Genomic DNA, 18,741 nt, shown 5'->3' with positions numbered 1-18,741 from the left:
TGCCCACTGGTGTTTCAAATGCCTGTGTGCCAGTTCAGTGATTTCCGTTGATCTAATGAACACAAAGATTCTATCTGTAACTGCTTAAACGGAGACCCTTGAACCATAGGAACTTGCATATAAGGAATAATTCACCAAAAAGTTAAAAATACATCTTTATTCAATATCATGCTGTAAGGAATAGTTTTTTCATCTTCTGTGAAACACAAAAGGTGAGACCTTGACATTTTTTTATTTTATTTTAATGTGAGCTGTCCTTTTATTGAATGTGTGAGGTGTGCTAAAATTCTAAAAATATATATTACTCTACTTTCTGTTTGTCTGCAGTACTATAAAAGGACTTATCTTACTCTACTGCTGTTTTTCAACCATTTAGGTTTGGTTTCTCCCTTTCTGCAATCTCTTTTCGTCATGAGCTGAGACATGTAGCGTACTTAGCTCCCACACAAACACAGATGTGTTGGGATTTAATTGTGACATCAATATCTAGACCACTAATGTGCAACACTCTAGTGGGCTGTTTGGTCATAATATTAGCTTTTTCCAATTAGCGCAGAGTTTAAGTGATGTTTAAGTGATAAACATAATGTGTGTGCAGAGTAATGCTAATAGGTGGCTAAGTGCTTGATATTTCTATTACTAGCAGGCTAATAAAGCTGAATGAGGAATATCCCAAGAAGCTTCAAATGTTTCGCTCATGAATGACAGTTCGAATAAATGGATAAACAGCATTGCACCAATTAAGAAGCTGTTATAAATGTACTACTTTAATTTGTCTCAGACCAATATTTTCCATTTGTGATTTTCCAGCAAGATTAAACATTTTGAATTAAAGGACGAAATAAAAAGCTACGAAATGGTGCATAAATATTTTGGGTCTTTTATTAGATACTCCATCTCACTAAACATGTTAATTATAAATGACCTGTTCTTGAAGATCTGCTCTAGCGTAAAATAACTTTTCTGTGATGTTTCTTAATATTAATTAAGCAAAGTCAAGACATATCCTCCAAGCTCACTCTGGTAAGAGGCACAAACATGGACACATTCATAGAAATCATTATCTTTTTGTGTGATCACACTCATATCTGCTATTGTGTGCTGAGAGCAGCAGTTTCTCTCTCTTTGGTACATTGAACAGACAGTGCTGAGTGTTAAAAACAGCCATAAAGCTCAACACTGCCTCACAAACTCACATGCCATGTTCAGCCTAATACATTTTGGATAAAAGTAGTATTGTTATGGTTAATGATAGCTAGCTTGTCTTGGTCTCTTACTTTTTTTTAACCAAGAAATATAGACCGTGAATACTGACAGTTCAAAAACTGACACACATTTATAAATATCTGTAATTGTTTCGATAACTGTGGCAGGGCTCAACAATAAAGATAGATCTGTATTGTTTACAGTAGTTGATATAAATGCATAGATTTAGTCAAATTATTGTTTGTAAAGAAATTTAATGTAAAAATGAATTTAAAAAAATAATATACTGTATATTAATTCAATAGTTTATCATTGTATAAATATAAAATAGTATAAATATTATATAAATATACAACAACTACAACAGTACACAGGAATAACTAGAATCATTTTCAATATTTTTTCTATACCATATTTTTCGGACTATAAGTCGCACCTGAGTATCAGTCCAAAAATACATCATGATGAGAAAAAAAACATATATAAGTCGCACTGGACTTTAAGTCGCATTTATTTAGACCCAAGAACCAAGATAAAGCATTACCGTCTACAGCCGCGAGAGGGCGCTCTATGTCTTCAGTGTAGACTACAGGAGCACTGAGCAGCATAGACGGTAGACGGTAATGTTTTCTCTTAGTTCATTTCTCTTGGTTCATGTCAAATTAATTTTGATAAATAAGTCGCACCTGACTATAAGTCACAGGACCAGCCAAACTATGAAAAAAAGTTCAACTTATAGTCCGGAAAATACGGTAGATGAACTAAAAACACTGACTGCTAGCTTGAGCAATTACAGTGGCAGATAACAAAACTGCAGCACGTGCTTATATACAGAATGTTATTGAGTGTTGGTTATGGAAGCTAATATAGATCTAATCATCGTTATAGTTATCTTTCTTGGTGTGAATGAGGCTTTACTGTTGAGCCCTGTTTAATTAGATACATGATTGTAAAACCGGTTTTAACTGTTCAGTTGTCCCACAATAGATAACAACACATGGCTAATTTTTGAACTTAGTCCCCTGTTTTAGAGGTTACAAGTTGACCATGCAGCAGAGTTTTCTGACAGTCTGGGCTCACGTTGGCGGTAGTGGAACAGGCTGGTGGCATCTAAATCGCTGGAATACCTGATGGCTTCTGCAAACAGCTTTACAACCTGCAGAAAAGGAAAACAGGCATTTAATACTATAGAACAAAAATGAATTATGATGCATTTAAAAGAGAAGGCTGACCTGGAAGTTTGTTATTAGTGGTACTTCGTAATCCACCGCCATTCTGCGGATCTGGAAGTTGTCCTTAAGAAACTTGGTGTTGTTATTAGGTAAGTTGACCACAAGGTCAATGTGTCCTTCACTGATAAGTCTATTTAGAAACCAGAAAATGGAGTAATCCATAAAAATGTAGAGATACACTTAGGGTGTGTTCCCACTTGTCATGTTTGGTTTGATTAAAACGAACTCTGGTGCGATTGCTCTGTTAGTGCGGTTTGTTTAAATAAGTGTGATCACTGTCATCCATACCCTGGTGCCAGACTGAGACCGTTAAAAAAAGATGGTTCTCGGTTCCGCTTCCAAACGAACTCTGGTGCAGTTGAAATGATATATGAATGCAACACGGAACAAATAGTTCTAAACGAAACCCCAAAACAGGAAGTAACGACAAGATGTGTAACTATACAACATCATTTGAAGATGCAGTGTAACCAAAACAAAATAAGCAAAACGTGGAGCAACGATGAGGTAAAGTGCCTTTTTTGAGCTCCTTCTGAATTTGCAGGTGGTGAAATTAAAATAATATGATTTATACGCAAAAATGAGCGCACTTAGTCCAGCAGGTAGCATTAGGTATGATATCATGAACCGATCGGTATGCTCTCCACTTTAAGTCTAATGCACCTGTTGTTTTCAGATGTTCGTTGAATTCTGTCATGATAAAGTTATATACGTTAAAGGGGGGGTGAAATGCTATTTCATGCATACTGAGTTTTTTACACTGTTAAAGAGTTGGATTCCCATGCTAAACATGGACAAAGTTTCAATAATTAAGTTTTACGTTTGAAGGAGTATTTTTGTTCCCAAAATACTCCTTCTGGTTTGTCACAAAGTTTTGGAAAGTTCTTTTTGAGTATGGCTCTGTGTGACGTTAGATGGAGCGGAATTTCCTTATATGGGTCCTGAGGCACTTCTGCCGGAAGAGCGCGTGCTCCCGTATAGCAGAGCACTGAGAGCAGAGACATTCACTGATCAGAGCGATTCAATGACCAGAGCGAGAGCGTCGCGAAAAGTCACAAAAGGAGTGTGTTTTTGGTTGCCAGGGCAAGACAACCCTGCACAGATTACCAAAAAAAAAACAGCATTAAGGGACCAGTGGATGGAGTTTATTTTTACAGAGCATCAACGGAGTTGTGCAAGTGTTTTTGTTTGTTCCCTGCATTTCGAAGATGCTTGTTTTACAAACAAGGGCCAGTTTGACGACGGATTTGCGTATCGTTTATTTCTTAAGGATGATGCAATCCCAACGAAAAAGGGTCACGATCGTGTGTTGGAACCGCAGGCAGTGAGTAAAACCGCTTAAAATATCTCTACCTCCTTGTTAGTGCGTCCGCCTCCCATGCCGGAGACCCGGGTTCGAGCCCTGCTTGGAGCGAGTCGTTGCTGCTGCTGCTCTCGTTCAGTTTCAGCCTCGGGATCTGATTCTGGATCATAAATATACGCTGAATCTGACTGTAAGCCATGGTTTGTTTTGGATGATGGTTTTTCCCTCACGGTAATGTCACAACTTCCAAACGCTCTCAACGCAAAAGCCTACTGGCGCTCATGATTCTTTAGCTCCGCCCACACGTCACGCCTCCAGCCGGTCATGTTTTTCCGGGAAAAATCGGTACAGACTATCTTTCTCTTATGAATATAATAAAACTAAAGACTTTTTGGAGTTATGAAGGATGCAGTACTACTCTATAGGTACTCAAGATTAACAGGAGATTGAGTGAAAATGAGCATTTCACCCCCCCTTTAATTAAGTCGACCAATCAGGTTGTGAACGTATCACTATGCCTTTAGGTTCTGTGTGTTTAGGTTCGCTGTCAAAAATGCCAGTGTGAACACTAAGCGGGCCAGGACCAAATTTATAATTTTCCTTTTTGGTTTGGACCAAATGAAACGAACTACAAGTGTGAACACTCCCTTAGTCATTTTTTCCCATAAGGCAACCCTTTCAATACAAAAATTATTTTATTAGGTTACTACAACAAGTTGATTTCCATGTAGGTGCACATGATTTTAAACTTATTTCAAAAGTGCCCTGCATTAATTAGGGTATACGCCTAAATACAAGTATCAAAATTTGTAATCATCTACTCAAATTCAAACCAGAAACCAAACCTTAAACTGTGATCCCAAGTCTCAATAATGTATGTGAAGCTGTGTTAAAAGCATCCTCTGATTATTTATAAATGTGATGTGCTTAAACTGTGATCCATCTTAAGTAAACATCTCTTATTACAACAAAACAGTGTAATAAGACTGCAACCTCTTGAGGGTAGATGGCAGACATACTTGAAGTATCTCAGCATGCAGTGTCTAGAATACGCTTTCAGTGAAGGCATTTTGCTATGACAGAGCCGTGCACCAGAGCAGAATTCTAACATAAGTGACACAAAGACGCCTGAATGCCTCAAAGATGACTGGAGCCTCTGCTGACAGACATAACTTCTAGGGTCTCATGACAGCCGATCGGTGACTGTCAGAGCTAAATGTTTCCGTTAAACAAAGCCCATAATCAGGGCATGAAAGCAGTACTATGTAATACTAATAAAGTATGTGGTCCTATGCTGTTTATATACCACTTTTAATAAACATAAAAAAATATTGAATATTTTATAGCAATTGAGAGCATAATTAGGGTTAATAAAAACCATAATAAAACTAAAATGAAAAAAAAAGTAAAAGTACTCACCTGCTTATGCTGGGTAAGATTGTATTTTTGGTTTCATGGCTTGGCCAAGCAACAGGGATTGCTGGAACATCATTAGCATTGAGCCAAGCTGATGTACCCTCTGTGGCATAGAGCTAAAGATACAAATACAGAAGCAGTTTTTTAGTTTTTTTTAAATCAAGATGTTATTCACCTACGAAAAAAATAGAGTGTCTGCAGCTTTTTTGTTGCTCCATGATTTAAATAAAGTCTAACTCAAACCCAATAAAGTGAATGGAAATAACTCACCTTAAAACCCTCCTCATGAAGCTGATGAGCAGTGGACATGAAGTTAGGCCTGAATGAATGCTGGAGACAAAAAAAAGTAAAATAACTACTGAGAAAGCAGAAAGAAAAAGATAACTGGACAAAAAAACAAACAAAAAAAAACTTCAAAGCTAAAAGGTCAGGCAGTCAGTGTGGATGGATGCAGAGCAAGGAGACTATTTCTAGAAGAAAAGTCTTCCCCTAAGCACTTCCAGATCAATAGCGCAGCTCTGTGTTCACGGAGACTTAACCACAGGCTGGTAATCAGGCTTTAAAAAGCATGTCAGATCTGCAGTCCCCAGGTACGGCCATCAGGCAGGTAGCATCTACAGAACTGGGGGTTTGTTTCGAATGGGGATTTCATGCTCTCATTCATACCCGAGACTCTATTAGAAAACAGTGCTGTCTGAGCATCGTCAATGACCCTGACAAGATATTTGATCCACGCTGAGAGTGGGCATGAATCGTAAACATCTGAGAGAGCACAGGAGAAAATGAAAGAGGGCATGCCAATGATGATATTACATCAAAACATAAAACAAAGCCTCTGAATTCCAGTCTTATAGTCAAGGCTTAAAATGATGTGTGGACATCACACATTTACACCAAAGGAAGATGCACACTGAAATAATTTTGCCGATAAAAAACATTTGAGGAAACAAATCAGAAAGTCCATTGTATTTTTAGCATTTAAGAATTTATTTTAAAAGCCTGTTTTATACATTGCCTGCATCACAAGGTTGTTGCATTCCACGGAGTAACTTTCTTCAGTGAATGTGTGTCACGGTATTCACCCCTTTGGGATGGTTATAAGTTTATGTGAAGCTTTAGTGAGATTTACATGCAAAAACGCATATAAAAAATAATATTTGCAAGCTATGGTAGAGGGCAAGTTTTTAGGAAGAACATCATAACTTTCAGTTTGTTCAAAAGACTTAGAATACAGTGTACAAGTAATTTTGACCATATTCATAATACTATTATGGACCTTTGTCGTTAGCTTGACAAACCTAGTTGCCAGAGCAGCCAGACCTTAACAACGCAAGGGTGAGAAATTAACAGAAATGTTACATGTCAATTCTTAAATTCATAAATGTTCACTAAATATATTCAGGAATTGATTTCCTACTTGAAAACCTCATATTATAGCCTTTTACATTTTATGAGCAGATAATGACTTGCAAAAAACAACCTGCTCTGATCAAAACAAGCCAGAAATGTTCATGTTCTACTGAGTAAATATGATAGGATGTGATGCAGACACTCCTTTGAGATTCAACCCTTAAGGAAAGGACAAAAAAAGTTTCTCCCTCACTTGAATCCCAATGAGAATCCCCTTCTGGGGAAGCTTGAATCCCGTAGAGAGCATGGCCTTCAGGAAGGCAGAGTAGATGTTTGGTCCAAAGCATGCCACCTGCAGAGAGAAAAGACAAGAGAAAAAAAACAAGAGCAAGAAAGAAATATCTTGATCTTTAAGATCATGAGCAAATCTGCAAATATTCATCACAGCACGCAGAAACTCCTGGATAAATTATTCATTTATCTCCATTAGAACAATATTCAAAGCCAAGGTGAAATAAATCAAACATATTAAAGATGTTGCTGAATGAAGGTAGACTGGTGTGATATTACAATTATGAAAAAAGGACAGAATGGGGCCATCATAAAATCTGGGGTGGAGATATTGTACTTCCTGTTCTACTGCTGGAAATCTGTGCTGCACGATAAAAACGCTCCTCCTGCTTCACTGTCCTCCAGGCCAGTTTCTATGGTTTTCTCGTTGCCAGGGAGAGCAGGTAAACCGGCCCGTGTGGAAACATAAAAATACTAATTTTTTTTGGACAGAAAAACTAGAAGTATGTATCCACTGAATTGAGCCACTGAACTAATTAGGCTACAACTGGTAAACAATATGTAAATATTGATCCCTGAGGGTAGGACTGCTCCCCAGCAACCTGAGATGAAAACACAAGCTGTGGACACTTCAGATTTTATGACAGATGTAATGGTAATCAATGTGCCTGAAGCAGCTCCATACCTCTCCGGTGGAGGCCATCTCACAACGCAGGACAGGGTCAGCTTCTCTCAAGCGAGGCCAGGAAAACATAGGAGCCTAGCAAAGGGTAGAAACATTCAGTTTCAAATAGAGGACTTTCAATATGTTTTGTTTTGTTTTGTTTTGTTTTGTTTTACTGGCTGAGGCATATACATTCAAAAGTTTCTGAATGTTTTTGAAAAAAAGTCTCTCATCAGGGCTGCATTTATGTAATAAAAATACAGGATTACTGTGAAATATCATTACAGTTTAAAACAACTCATCTATCCATAAGATAAGATTAAAATAACCTTTTAAATGTAACCATAACATTATAAATGCCTGATTTATTTATAATAATAATAATAATAATAATCTTACCTACCCCAAACTCTTTACAATTATATATACACACAAATAATAACAAAATTATGAATTATTTTAACAAATAAAATGTACAACAACTGATTACTGCTGTAATATCTAAGCTGTAATATCTGTAATAACTATGCAGGCTTCCATTTATTTAGAAAAGCCATCTGATACAATGCGGTTTACTTCCTGACACTTATCTGTGAAGCATTACTGAACAGTGCTTATCACGCATCCTGGGAACAAGAAAGCGAGAAAATCTATACGAGCATAATGAAAGTCTAATGTCACAATTTTGAATATAGGGTTAAAGGTTTTAAGAGCATTTGACATGTTAGGGTGGTTCTCCCCAATCAAATAATATCATACTAGAACTTCTCAAATGAAAGAGTATGGGAAAATGGTAAACCTGCTACACCACTGCCACCCACAGGCCAAAACATTAGCAGACCTGAATCATCCACACCGGGGACATTCAAAACATCAGATTGTGGAAGAGACACAACAAACTTGAAGGACATAATGAATTGACTTAAAATGAGGTAAACAACCTAATGTTCTGAATAAACTGAACACATTTTAAAGAAAGAAAAAAAGATGCTGGATGAATTTGGATAATGGGTGCTACTGAGTGTCAGCTTATAGAACATGGTGAGACTGTTAAAGTGAAATGTTTTGGAGCGGTTTGACTTCTGTTCACGCAGTTCTAGAGTGAGGGGGCAAGCAGATTTCCCTATGAGAAGTGACGTCCTTATCTCTCCAATTAAAAGCAGACAGCTCCCATTACCTGAACAAGGGACGCGGGACGCAGATTAACACGCTACCCCAGCCTCCACTGCAGAGCGCCACCAGGAGGAACTCATCCTTGAAGCCATCTAATCAGCCCTGGATAGGCCAGCCTCACTTACGCATGTAAATGCGAGTGAAGGCAGCACCGGCGGGAATAAACAAAAGCAGCTTTGATTCGTTCTGGTGTGGAAGCACTGTTGGCTGTTAATGTGGCAGGAATCCCAGTGGGCAACTCCACCAAGCTGAACTGTGGAGGTGAAGGACACTACTACTACTATTATTCAAAACCGGGCATCGTTCCAGAGTCTGTTCATCGTCATAGCAGATACATTATTTACTACTGAACCCCCTGAGGATTCACACTAACTGCGAGGGAGAATCCCAGAACATGAAGTCGCAAAGAGTGGGCTTCCCTATTACCAATTTATAGAGATTCCTTTAAAGGCCAGTGGTTGGCATGGAAACCAGGCCTTCCTTGTCCCAATGGTTCGCTGCATACATTACAAGAGGAAAATTGCAGATATTGTAACCAGCAATCACATTGTATAATGCCAGCAGAAAGATGTAGAAAAATCAATGAGCAAATTTGTATTTGATCTTAAGATGGAGATCTGGATTACCTTCGTGGACCGATTTCACAAAAACATGGTTCTGTGGTAAACGTGAGGCACAGATTCCCGAAAAAGGATAACAAGCACTTTCATGAAACACAAAGGAGTGTGTCCATGCTCTCTGAAAAACTGTTACATGCTGACCTTCATCCGACAGCAGTCTGTGTAGCTGAGGAAGATGGAACAGACTTCACATTTGGGACTTGTTAGGCAGGAAAAGCACTGTTTCTGAGACTCTACCCAGCTTGACACAAACAGAGGAAATATGAAACAGGATAATGTACCGATGTGGACACTGTCATATTTCTTTATATTATCCTGCATCGGACTGCTCTGACAGAATTTAACTCCATGCTCAGTTAATTTAAAGTCCCTTTATCCTTACTCTGAATATGCCATACAATAAAGAAAGGGAAAATATTACGTATACATTACTGTTTAAATGTTTCTTGTCTGTAACATTTGAAAAAAGTCTCTTATGCTCACCAAGCCTGCATTAAGTTGACAAATACAGTAAAAACTGAAAAATATATCCTTACATATTACTGCAGTTTAATATAACCGTTTATATTTTAATGCATTTTAAAATGTAATTTATTTCTGTTAAGGCAAACTTGAATTTTCTGTAGCCATCTTTAGTCAAATGATCCTTCAAAAATCTTTTAAAACGTGTCTTTTTCTCTCTCCGTTTTGGCCATCCGTCCACACTGAAATTGGTCAAGGAAAATGTACCTTTTAAAAAATGTTCTCCAAAGTGGATACATTTGAAAATGCCATTTTCATGTTGTAGTGTAGTCTAGGAAACTGAGGCGTTTGAAAACGATAACACGTTTAATCATGTGAAACATATAGTGTCAATAAATATCTATGTTTATACCGTTACTGTGCCTTTTATGTGGTATTCACTTTCACACTATTGCTACAGATGTGTTTCTATGTACACTCTTCATATCGCCAGGGGCGATTCTAAGATTTTGATTTTAGGGGGGCTCAGCCCCCAATAAGGGTATGATTAAAAAATATTATTTTACTATTAGGGTAGGGTTGTATACTACTAACCTTATTGCAATCCACTATTCCATTGTATTCCCTGTATTTCATATATGGGAGTAGGAGTACTGACTGAGCCATATATAACACTGTAAAAAAAAACTAATACAGTTTTTTACATGTGACCAGTCACTGGAAAATTTTGAATTGGGAATGTAGATTTTTTTATTTTTTTTATTATTTTTTTTACAATAAAGACTTCCTGATTCAGTATTAGGACATTCATGTTTATCCTTTGATGATACCACTGCTTTTTCTTATGAAATGTACGTGGAAATTGGCAGAAAATTAAAACAACATAAGGGTTCAATGACTGCAATGAATCTTGGGAACACAGTGGTATTGTGTGTGTGTGTGTGTGAGGCTGTCTGTTCTATTCTCACCTGACTGTTGCTCATTTGCAGACCTACTCCCGCACGACAAAAAAAATGTTGTATATCCATCTACAATGAAATATAAATTATTATATTTTATTATTATTATTATTATTATTATTATTAATTTTTAGCTTTTTAGCCTTTATAATCAACAATACGGTTGGTTATACATCAAGTCAGCCCCTGAACATTTATTTCATTTCAAATCATTTAACTAACCAGCTAATATTCATTAAGAATATAGACAAAACATGTATTAATGTAATTGTCTATTGGCAATATGTTTAATCTGTTCTATATTTATTTATATTTATTAAAAATAACATCATTATCAATTTGCCACTTCTATAAATCAATTACTTAAAAAAAAAAAAATCACAGATCCCTTTAGCCTACTCTTACTCTAATATATGTATCATGATACACTAATGATTAATTATTACTTAATACAAAATTATGTTTAATAATAGAAAACAAAATAACTCCACATGATGTTTCTCTCTCTGTGCCATTTAGTACTTTCAGACAATGATGTGTGTCATTAATAATTTATTTTGCATGGCTGCATAATGTAATGCCGAAATACACAATAATATGTTTTCAATTTCAAAAAGTAAATTAAAATAAATCATGACCGTTTTCTAAAGTATGTTTTCATGGGTGTTAATCGCTTCATTTTTGTTGGAAGGAAAAAAAAAATCTGTCACACTGTGATAAAGGCTGAAAGTGAACGCAGCGAAGACGTACTGGTATTGGATGCGAGAACACACACACCACACTCACACACGCACGCACACACACACGCGCACACGCACACACACACACACACCTTGTACTCTCTGATGTTCGCTCTGCTCGGCGCCCCTGTGGATTGAAAAACGCGCTGAATCCATGCAGACTCAGATAAGGGGAGGAGCCGGAACTTGATGCAGCTTGCCACCGTCTCAAATGAGATTTTAAAGGGGACTGAAGCGATCACTAATTAATTAATCAAATAATTTTTAGGGGGGCTGGGCATAAGTTTAGGGGGGCTGAAGCCCCCCTAAAAAGGGCCTAGCGACGCCCCTGCATATCGCAGTCCTGCAAAGATGGCAAAATGTGAGGGAAGTTGCCTTTTAGATCAGACATACAATCATGAGTAAGTGTGACCTGGACGCTTCAGTGTATGCTGAGTTTTTTTTTTTTTTTTTTTTTCTAAATAAAATGATCCTGTCAGAAGAATTGCAGGAAAATGTCTGTTCTGTCTGTATCATCTCAATGAGCTTTTTGAGGCTTTACTCATGCACAGTAAAGTGAATTTTACATTTTCACACTGATGTTTCAGTGTGGATGAGAAACTTTTGGAAAATGCTTGAAAACGCTAGTGTGGACGGAGGGGGTTTTAAAATGAAAATGCCATTTTTAACATAAGAAACATTTATTATTATTATTATTATTATTATTGTTATCAATGTTGAAAACAGTTGCGCTGCTTAATATTTTTGTTGGAAACGAATACTCTTTTTTTTCCTTATTCTTTGAATAGATATTTCAAAAGAACAGCATTTTTATATAAAATATTGAACTACCATTATCAACATTCTTTGCTGTGACTTGATTAATGACAATGATTAATGTGAACGCTGAATAAAAGAAAAATATGCACTTGCAATATAATATAAGATTAGATTAGATTATATATTATACATTTCCATTTGCACTTTCAGGAGAAGAAACAAATGACTTGTGAGATTTCATTCATGCCATCTTTTTCTTATGGGAAACTGAAGAAAAAGATCACCAGAGATGCATTTGAAAAAGAGAGAGAGAATGAAGCTTTAATCTGGCAAGAGAGTGTAAATCTCTTATACGTCTCTCTCCAACAGAAACATCCAGTTAGCTGTTTAAAATTCTTCTCAGTACTAAATGAGGTATTTAAAACTTTGAGATTGGCAGGAGACAGGGATTATTCCCTTGTGATTGGCTCCTCTTTGCGGCTATTGCACTGAAACTCCTTGATCATTTTACAGGAAATGACTTTGGGAGAATAGAGACACCACTCAGGCGGCAAGTGTCTTAGATTCTTGTAACTACTTTGACTCCTGAACCTGTGATACAAACCAGCACTAACACTCTACTCATTTAATTGTACAATCAATCACATTTAAAGCTGATTAACTGGCTTGTTCAGTAAGTAGTACGTAGTTACCTGAAAAGTAAAAAACAAATAAACCTCTAAACAGTATGTGGTATGTAATATTATGCTAGAAATGTGCATTAAGTTTTTTTTTTTTGTGATATCCAACGATTAATCACATCAAAAATATTTTTTTTTGTGTGCAGTGTGTGTACTATGTAAATTATGTATATACAAATACACATATGCATTATGCATTACAAAGGTAAATATTTTCAAATATATATTGTCTGTGTGTTTACACATGCATAATAAATAAAACGTGTACACACACATGTATTATATATAAATAAAAACATTCATTATGGATGTGATTAATCACAATTAATCATTGCCCAGCACTATTTTTATTTTATTTTTATTTTTTATTATACTAAATATTTTTATACAGCAAGGTTGGATTAAATTAATTGATCAAAAGGAACAGTAAAGATTTATGATACAAAAGATTTCTGTTTTAAATAATCCTGTTATTTGAAACTTTTTATTCAAAGAACCCTAAAAGTCCTTAAAAAATTGTTAGTTTCCACAAAAAAAAATAAATGGCAACTATTTTTAACCTTGATAATAAGAAATGTTTCATGGTCACCAGATTACCAAAATGATTTCTGAAGGATCACGTGACATTGAATACTGGAAAAATGGCTGCTGAAAATTCCACTCTGCCATCACAGGAAAAAAAACTGCACTTTGAAATACATTAAAATAGAAAACAGTCATTTTAAATTGTAATACTATTCCACAGTATTACGGTTTATCTTTATTTTATCAAATAAATGCAACCTAGTTTATAGATAAAATCTAATTAAAATCTTAAAAATATGTTTTAAAAACATTTATTTTATTTGCCCATGTTTCATTTGTAATTTCCTGTCTATATACAAATTATACATTTAATACATTGATAATATAAACTAGAATAAAAAGCATGTGTGCTAACTGCTAGTTCATAGCTCTAACACACATTTACTTTACTTAACACACATACTTACCTTAATGCCAACATAGTCGACTGGAATGATTGGGTTTTCTAGGGAGGGCAGACGAGACTCGTCCAGTGGTTCACCCACCATGACCCTGGTAGCCACATCAATGAAGTCCACACCAATAGTTTTAGAGACGAAAGGGAAAGATCGAGATGCACGCAGATTACACTCAATCACCTGAGACAGAAACACATGGTCCTCCTGAGTAACCAGCAGACATATTCCACAAATGACAATTATAAAGCTGAATAAAACCTCAACACAAAAGCATGATTTATTTCGTCCTTACTTTGACCCAATGTTTTCAGTAGAAAGCATATTTTACAGAGTAAATAATAAATAAAATGGAAAGTAGTACTAATAATAATTCTGGATCAAAAATGTTTCTAAATGTAGTCGGTTCACCGGCATTGAAAAAGTAATTGTTCAAATTCCTATCTTTTTTAAAGTCACAGACATATTTTTCATGAAGCACCAATAACTTACCATTACATCATTGCCCTTCACCAAAAATTGAGTGTTAAATGGCCCTGAAATCTCAAACGCCTTTGCAATTTTCTGTGTAGCAGTCTTCACCTAAAATAAAAAATATAGAATAAAAATATATAAATATAAACTACAAGTAATAACTCAAAAGTCTTAAATGTACACACAGTCAGAAAACATCAATCACAGTCTGAGTTATGCATTCCCTATCAAATATACAGCAATCAAATGTACTCTGATAAACCGAGGCAGCTGAAAAGAGAAGACTTTGATGGACTGCTGGCCCTCTCACTTTGATGGGAATAAACACGTTTTGTCAGATTTGTTTTAAGAGGTAGATTTCACAAACACACAGGCTATTTTTGCAAAGTCACATCTGTGGCTCATGAAATACACAATCAAGACCACACTGAAAGAAACTTTAGATTAAAAATGACACCAGCATATGTTTTGTGTTTCCAGTTTCGATTTTCCTGAACAAATTGGATATCACAGTAACCATGCAAATTTTAGTAATGGTTTCAGCATTATGTTGGGAATGGAAAAAGGCACAACGTTTTAAAGAAAACAGCTGATGCCAAAACGTATTGTACAACAAATGGTGTAAAAAGATCAATTGGATGAGGATTGAATAAATGTGTTAAAATGTGATGAAAAAGCAAATTCTGCCTGGATAAGGTGCAAACCAGCTTCACACAGCAAGCTTTGTTGAATAAAAATGAAGTTGAGACCTTCTCCAGAGCTCCCTGGCTGATGGTCTGGGTGGGCAGTATGAGTGTGGCGTCTCCTGAGTGCACTCCTGCGTCCTCCACATGCTCTGTGATAGCATGAGCCAGCACCTGTAACCACAACCATACTTTAGGCTGATTTTAATACAGCTGTTTGGATATAATTGATTAATTCAGCTCGTTTTATATTTGCATTGTTCAAATGATAGAAGGGCTTATGTGTTTGATTGCACTTTTCCCAACAATTGATTGCCATGGTTGCATCTCGATACCTTTTGAAAGTGTCTTTACTTTTGTTGATGGTACTAGCCTTTGAGTGTTGTTATTGCAAAACAATATGCAAGTTTATGAATATGCAAAATGAGACGAGTAACATCCTGTACCCTGAACTCCCAGTCACTTAAGCACGGAGTAATAGACTGTGCAGGTGAAATCAAGTCCTTAAGAGCTGGGACTAAAATGAACCACTTATTTGTTCCTGTTAGCAAACATCAATTTGAAGGGGTATGACTCATGTAATATGTTTTATGCAGAAAAACTTTAAATGTAATTTAATAACTGATCACTCACTGCAACTAGAATAGCTTCAGTTTAGGTGTGAGCAGTCAGATTGTTTGAAAGAAACTTCTAGAACAACATGAGGCTAGGTAAATGATTACAAAGTTCATCACACTTTAATTTATGGTTCAATTCCCACTATTAAACGATTATCCATCATTTTTGCTTTAAGCTCTTAATTACTGCTTTTTCATAGTTAGTAAGGTAGTTGTTAAGTTCTGGTACTAAACAGGATTAAAGGAATAATTCACCCAAAAATGAAGATTTTGTCAATTTACTCACCCTCATATCATTCCAAACCTGTAAGTTTCTTTCTTATGTTGAACACAAAAGAAGATCATCTGAAAATGCTGGTAATCAAATAGTTGTTGGTCCCCATTGACTTCCATAGTATGGAAAGAAATACTATGGAAGGAAGTCAATGGGGACCAACAACTATTTTAAACAGTTTTCTTCTAAATATCTACTTTTATGTTTAACAAAGAAATTCATACATGTTTAGAATGATATGAGGGCGAATAAAACAATTTTGGTTGTCATTTTTGGGTGAAATATCCCTTTTAGGGATTTACAATATGGTTATGAGTAATATATGCTTTATAAGTACTAACAAACAGCAAATATGCTAGTACTATGCATCCTAAAAAGCAACTAGTTAATAGTGACAGTTGGTCCTTAAATTAAAGTCCTACCCGATTTTCATTTTTGGGTGAACTATTCCTTTAGGATTATAATCACTTTAACGCAAAAACTAGATGTCATATTATAATCCTAATTTTACTTACCACAAAAATTATGTGCTAAAGCCTTGATGAAACAAAGAGATAAGGAACATACAAGCATTTTTTTAGACTGAAGCAGTGAGATATCGTTTATTTTTTAAGGGTTTTTTTTTTCTTTTTATGTGTGGGTGTGTGGGATAGCAGTTATTTTACTAATGTTACCCATTTTCTGTTGAAAAATTATTCTAGCATCTCTCACCTTGCCCATTTTGGCCACTGCATCCACTTCCACTTCTCTGGCACCTCGGATGAATTTAGTGATGACCACAGGATGATCCTATTCCCAAGAAAATGCTGTTACTAACACCGTTGCTAAAAATAAAAAATACTGCAAAAGGCATCAAAATTACTGTATTGAAAAGCTGATTCAAAGGGCCTTTCAAGGCTAAACCTGTACATTAACAAAGACAGAGTGTCCGTGAAGTGCTTCCCAGAATTGTTAACCGTCTCTAACAGCCATACCAACCTGAGCCTCATGCAACACAGGGTCATTCTGTTACTTAAGTCAATATAAGCATAATGCTTTGCAGAAAAAAACCTTTCAACCCAGCACCTGCCTGAAAGACCTGTCTCTAATACAATCTTATAATATCCATTAGACATTTGACTGGCTTTATAAGGAAACCTGACAAACAAAAAAATACAAATTTAGGTGGGAAATTGAAGCTTTTAGGTACAGATGATGTACAGATGTAGATATTGATTATTTCAGCCTTTCACATCGTTTAGTTTAACTTGTGTGGCAGTTGTATTGATATACAGTAAATAACAGGATGACCCTTTAGTGTGTATGTGGCTTGAATATCACAGAAATGAATAACTTTTTAAAATATATTTAAATAGAAAACTTTACTGATAATACTGTTTAACTGTGTTTTAGAACAAATAAATGCAGACTTAGTGAACAAGCTTCTTTCACTCCCCAAACTTTTGAACAGCAGTATACAAAGAGTATGTAGAGACACAATAAATAGTACATACACTCATCTCTACCTGATGAAAGATGTACATATGCTAATTGTGTGCTGGAGAACATTATGAGTTCAGCTCAAACCTTTTTTTATTTTACCAGAGCCATAAAATAGTTCACAACTCTCTATAAATCTCTCTCTCTCTCTCTCTCTCCCTCTTTTTCTCTCTCCAGTCCTATAACAGTGCATATCAATGATATAGATAAATCAGAATATTAGAATGATTTCTAAATAATCATGTGATAGACTGGATGTTACATGTGACACTGAAGGCTGGAGTAATGATGCTGAAAAATCAGCTTTGCATCAAAAGGAAAAATGTAAAAAATTTAAGTATATTCAAATAGAAAACGATTATTTTAAGTTGTAATAATATTTCACAATATTAATTTTTTTTCTGTATTTTTGATCAAATAAATGCAGGCTTAATGAGCAGAAGAAACTATATATATATATATATATATATATATATATATCATTAATATGCACTGTTATAGGACTGTGAAGTAAAATACCTCATGAAATCACTGTTGGAGTTCTGTGGCTTTTAGTTAACATCTTTTACAGGAGTTAAAGCAAAAAATAATCCAGAGCCTGAACTTTTATACGGGGGCAAAGCATGCAATGACTGTGGAAACTTTAACATTTGAAAGGATACTACTATGGCAAAGTTATTGCTTTCTTTATTCAAACTGATTTTCTTTTTTATGAATATATGGTTGACCTGAAGAATGAAAGCTGAATCATACACTTATATATATCAGCTATATCACTGCTTATCGACAATAGGGGTGTGACAAAACACTTAGGTCATGAGATGAGACAAAATACAGATACTTGGTTCACTAGAACATGACAATATTTTAACAATATTTTTAAGAAATTTTCAGTGACAAAATATTTCTTTTAATTGCAAAAAGTAAAACAATGCAGTTGAATTTAGAAATACTGTAACTAATCTAGGGCTGTAACTAATGATTATTTTGGTAATCAAGTAATCTACTGATTATTTTTATATTTTTTTAGTAACACAAACATTTATTGTTGATTTGAACATTACCAAATTAAGTACATTATGTATTAAAACAAATACATGCAGAACGCGCAAAAGGCATTGTGACGTTTCACTTTACAGTGTGATTACAATTTCTTTTTAAACACATAACATTTTAATATTTGGCCACATGCAGAAACTTTTATTTTGAAATCGATGTACAATACAATAGCATATTTAGAAATAGGTTGATGTCCTCCTGTGTTGGAAAGGGTTCTTAATGGTTTACGTTACAAAAAATTGTGAAATAATGCACACCGTTTTCCCAGAAGAACGTTTTTAGAACGCAATTCAAATTCACAGCGTATACAGAGGAAGAGT

The 18,741-nt window shown here is 35.4% G+C and overlaps 1 protein-coding gene across 1 annotated transcript in view; it reads right to left on the bottom strand.

Moving 5' to 3' along the window:
* Positions 1-1,705: 1,705 nt before the first annotated feature.
* cps1 (carbamoyl-phosphate synthase 1, mitochondrial) overlaps positions 1,706-18,741 on the bottom strand; it is a 41,805-nt gene continuing 24,769 nt past the window's right edge. The window contains exons 29-38 of the mRNA XM_052565154.1: positions 16,595-16,672; positions 15,059-15,166; positions 14,328-14,417; positions 13,848-14,018; positions 7,484-7,558; positions 6,761-6,859; positions 5,428-5,487; positions 5,161-5,273; positions 2,439-2,568; positions 1,706-2,362 (exon numbers count right to left, since the gene is read on the bottom strand). Coding sequence (XP_052421114.1) covers positions 2,234-2,362; positions 2,439-2,568; positions 5,161-5,273; positions 5,428-5,487; positions 6,761-6,859; positions 7,484-7,558; positions 13,848-14,018; positions 14,328-14,417; positions 15,059-15,166; positions 16,595-16,672 — 1,053 coding nt within the window. The 3' untranslated portion in view covers positions 1,706-2,233. The remainder of the gene's footprint in view (positions 2,363-2,438; positions 2,569-5,160; positions 5,274-5,427; positions 5,488-6,760; positions 6,860-7,483; positions 7,559-13,847; positions 14,019-14,327; positions 14,418-15,058; positions 15,167-16,594; positions 16,673-18,741) is intronic.

This window comes from Carassius gibelio, chromosome B9 (assembly GCF_023724105.1).
Source record: "Carassius gibelio isolate Cgi1373 ecotype wild population from Czech Republic chromosome B9, carGib1.2-hapl.c, whole genome shotgun sequence".
Classification (NCBI taxonomy): domain Eukaryota; kingdom Metazoa; phylum Chordata; class Actinopteri; order Cypriniformes; family Cyprinidae; genus Carassius; species Carassius gibelio.
The sequence above is the reverse complement of the archived record's forward strand: the minus strand, read 5'-3'. Positions and strand labels throughout refer to the sequence as shown.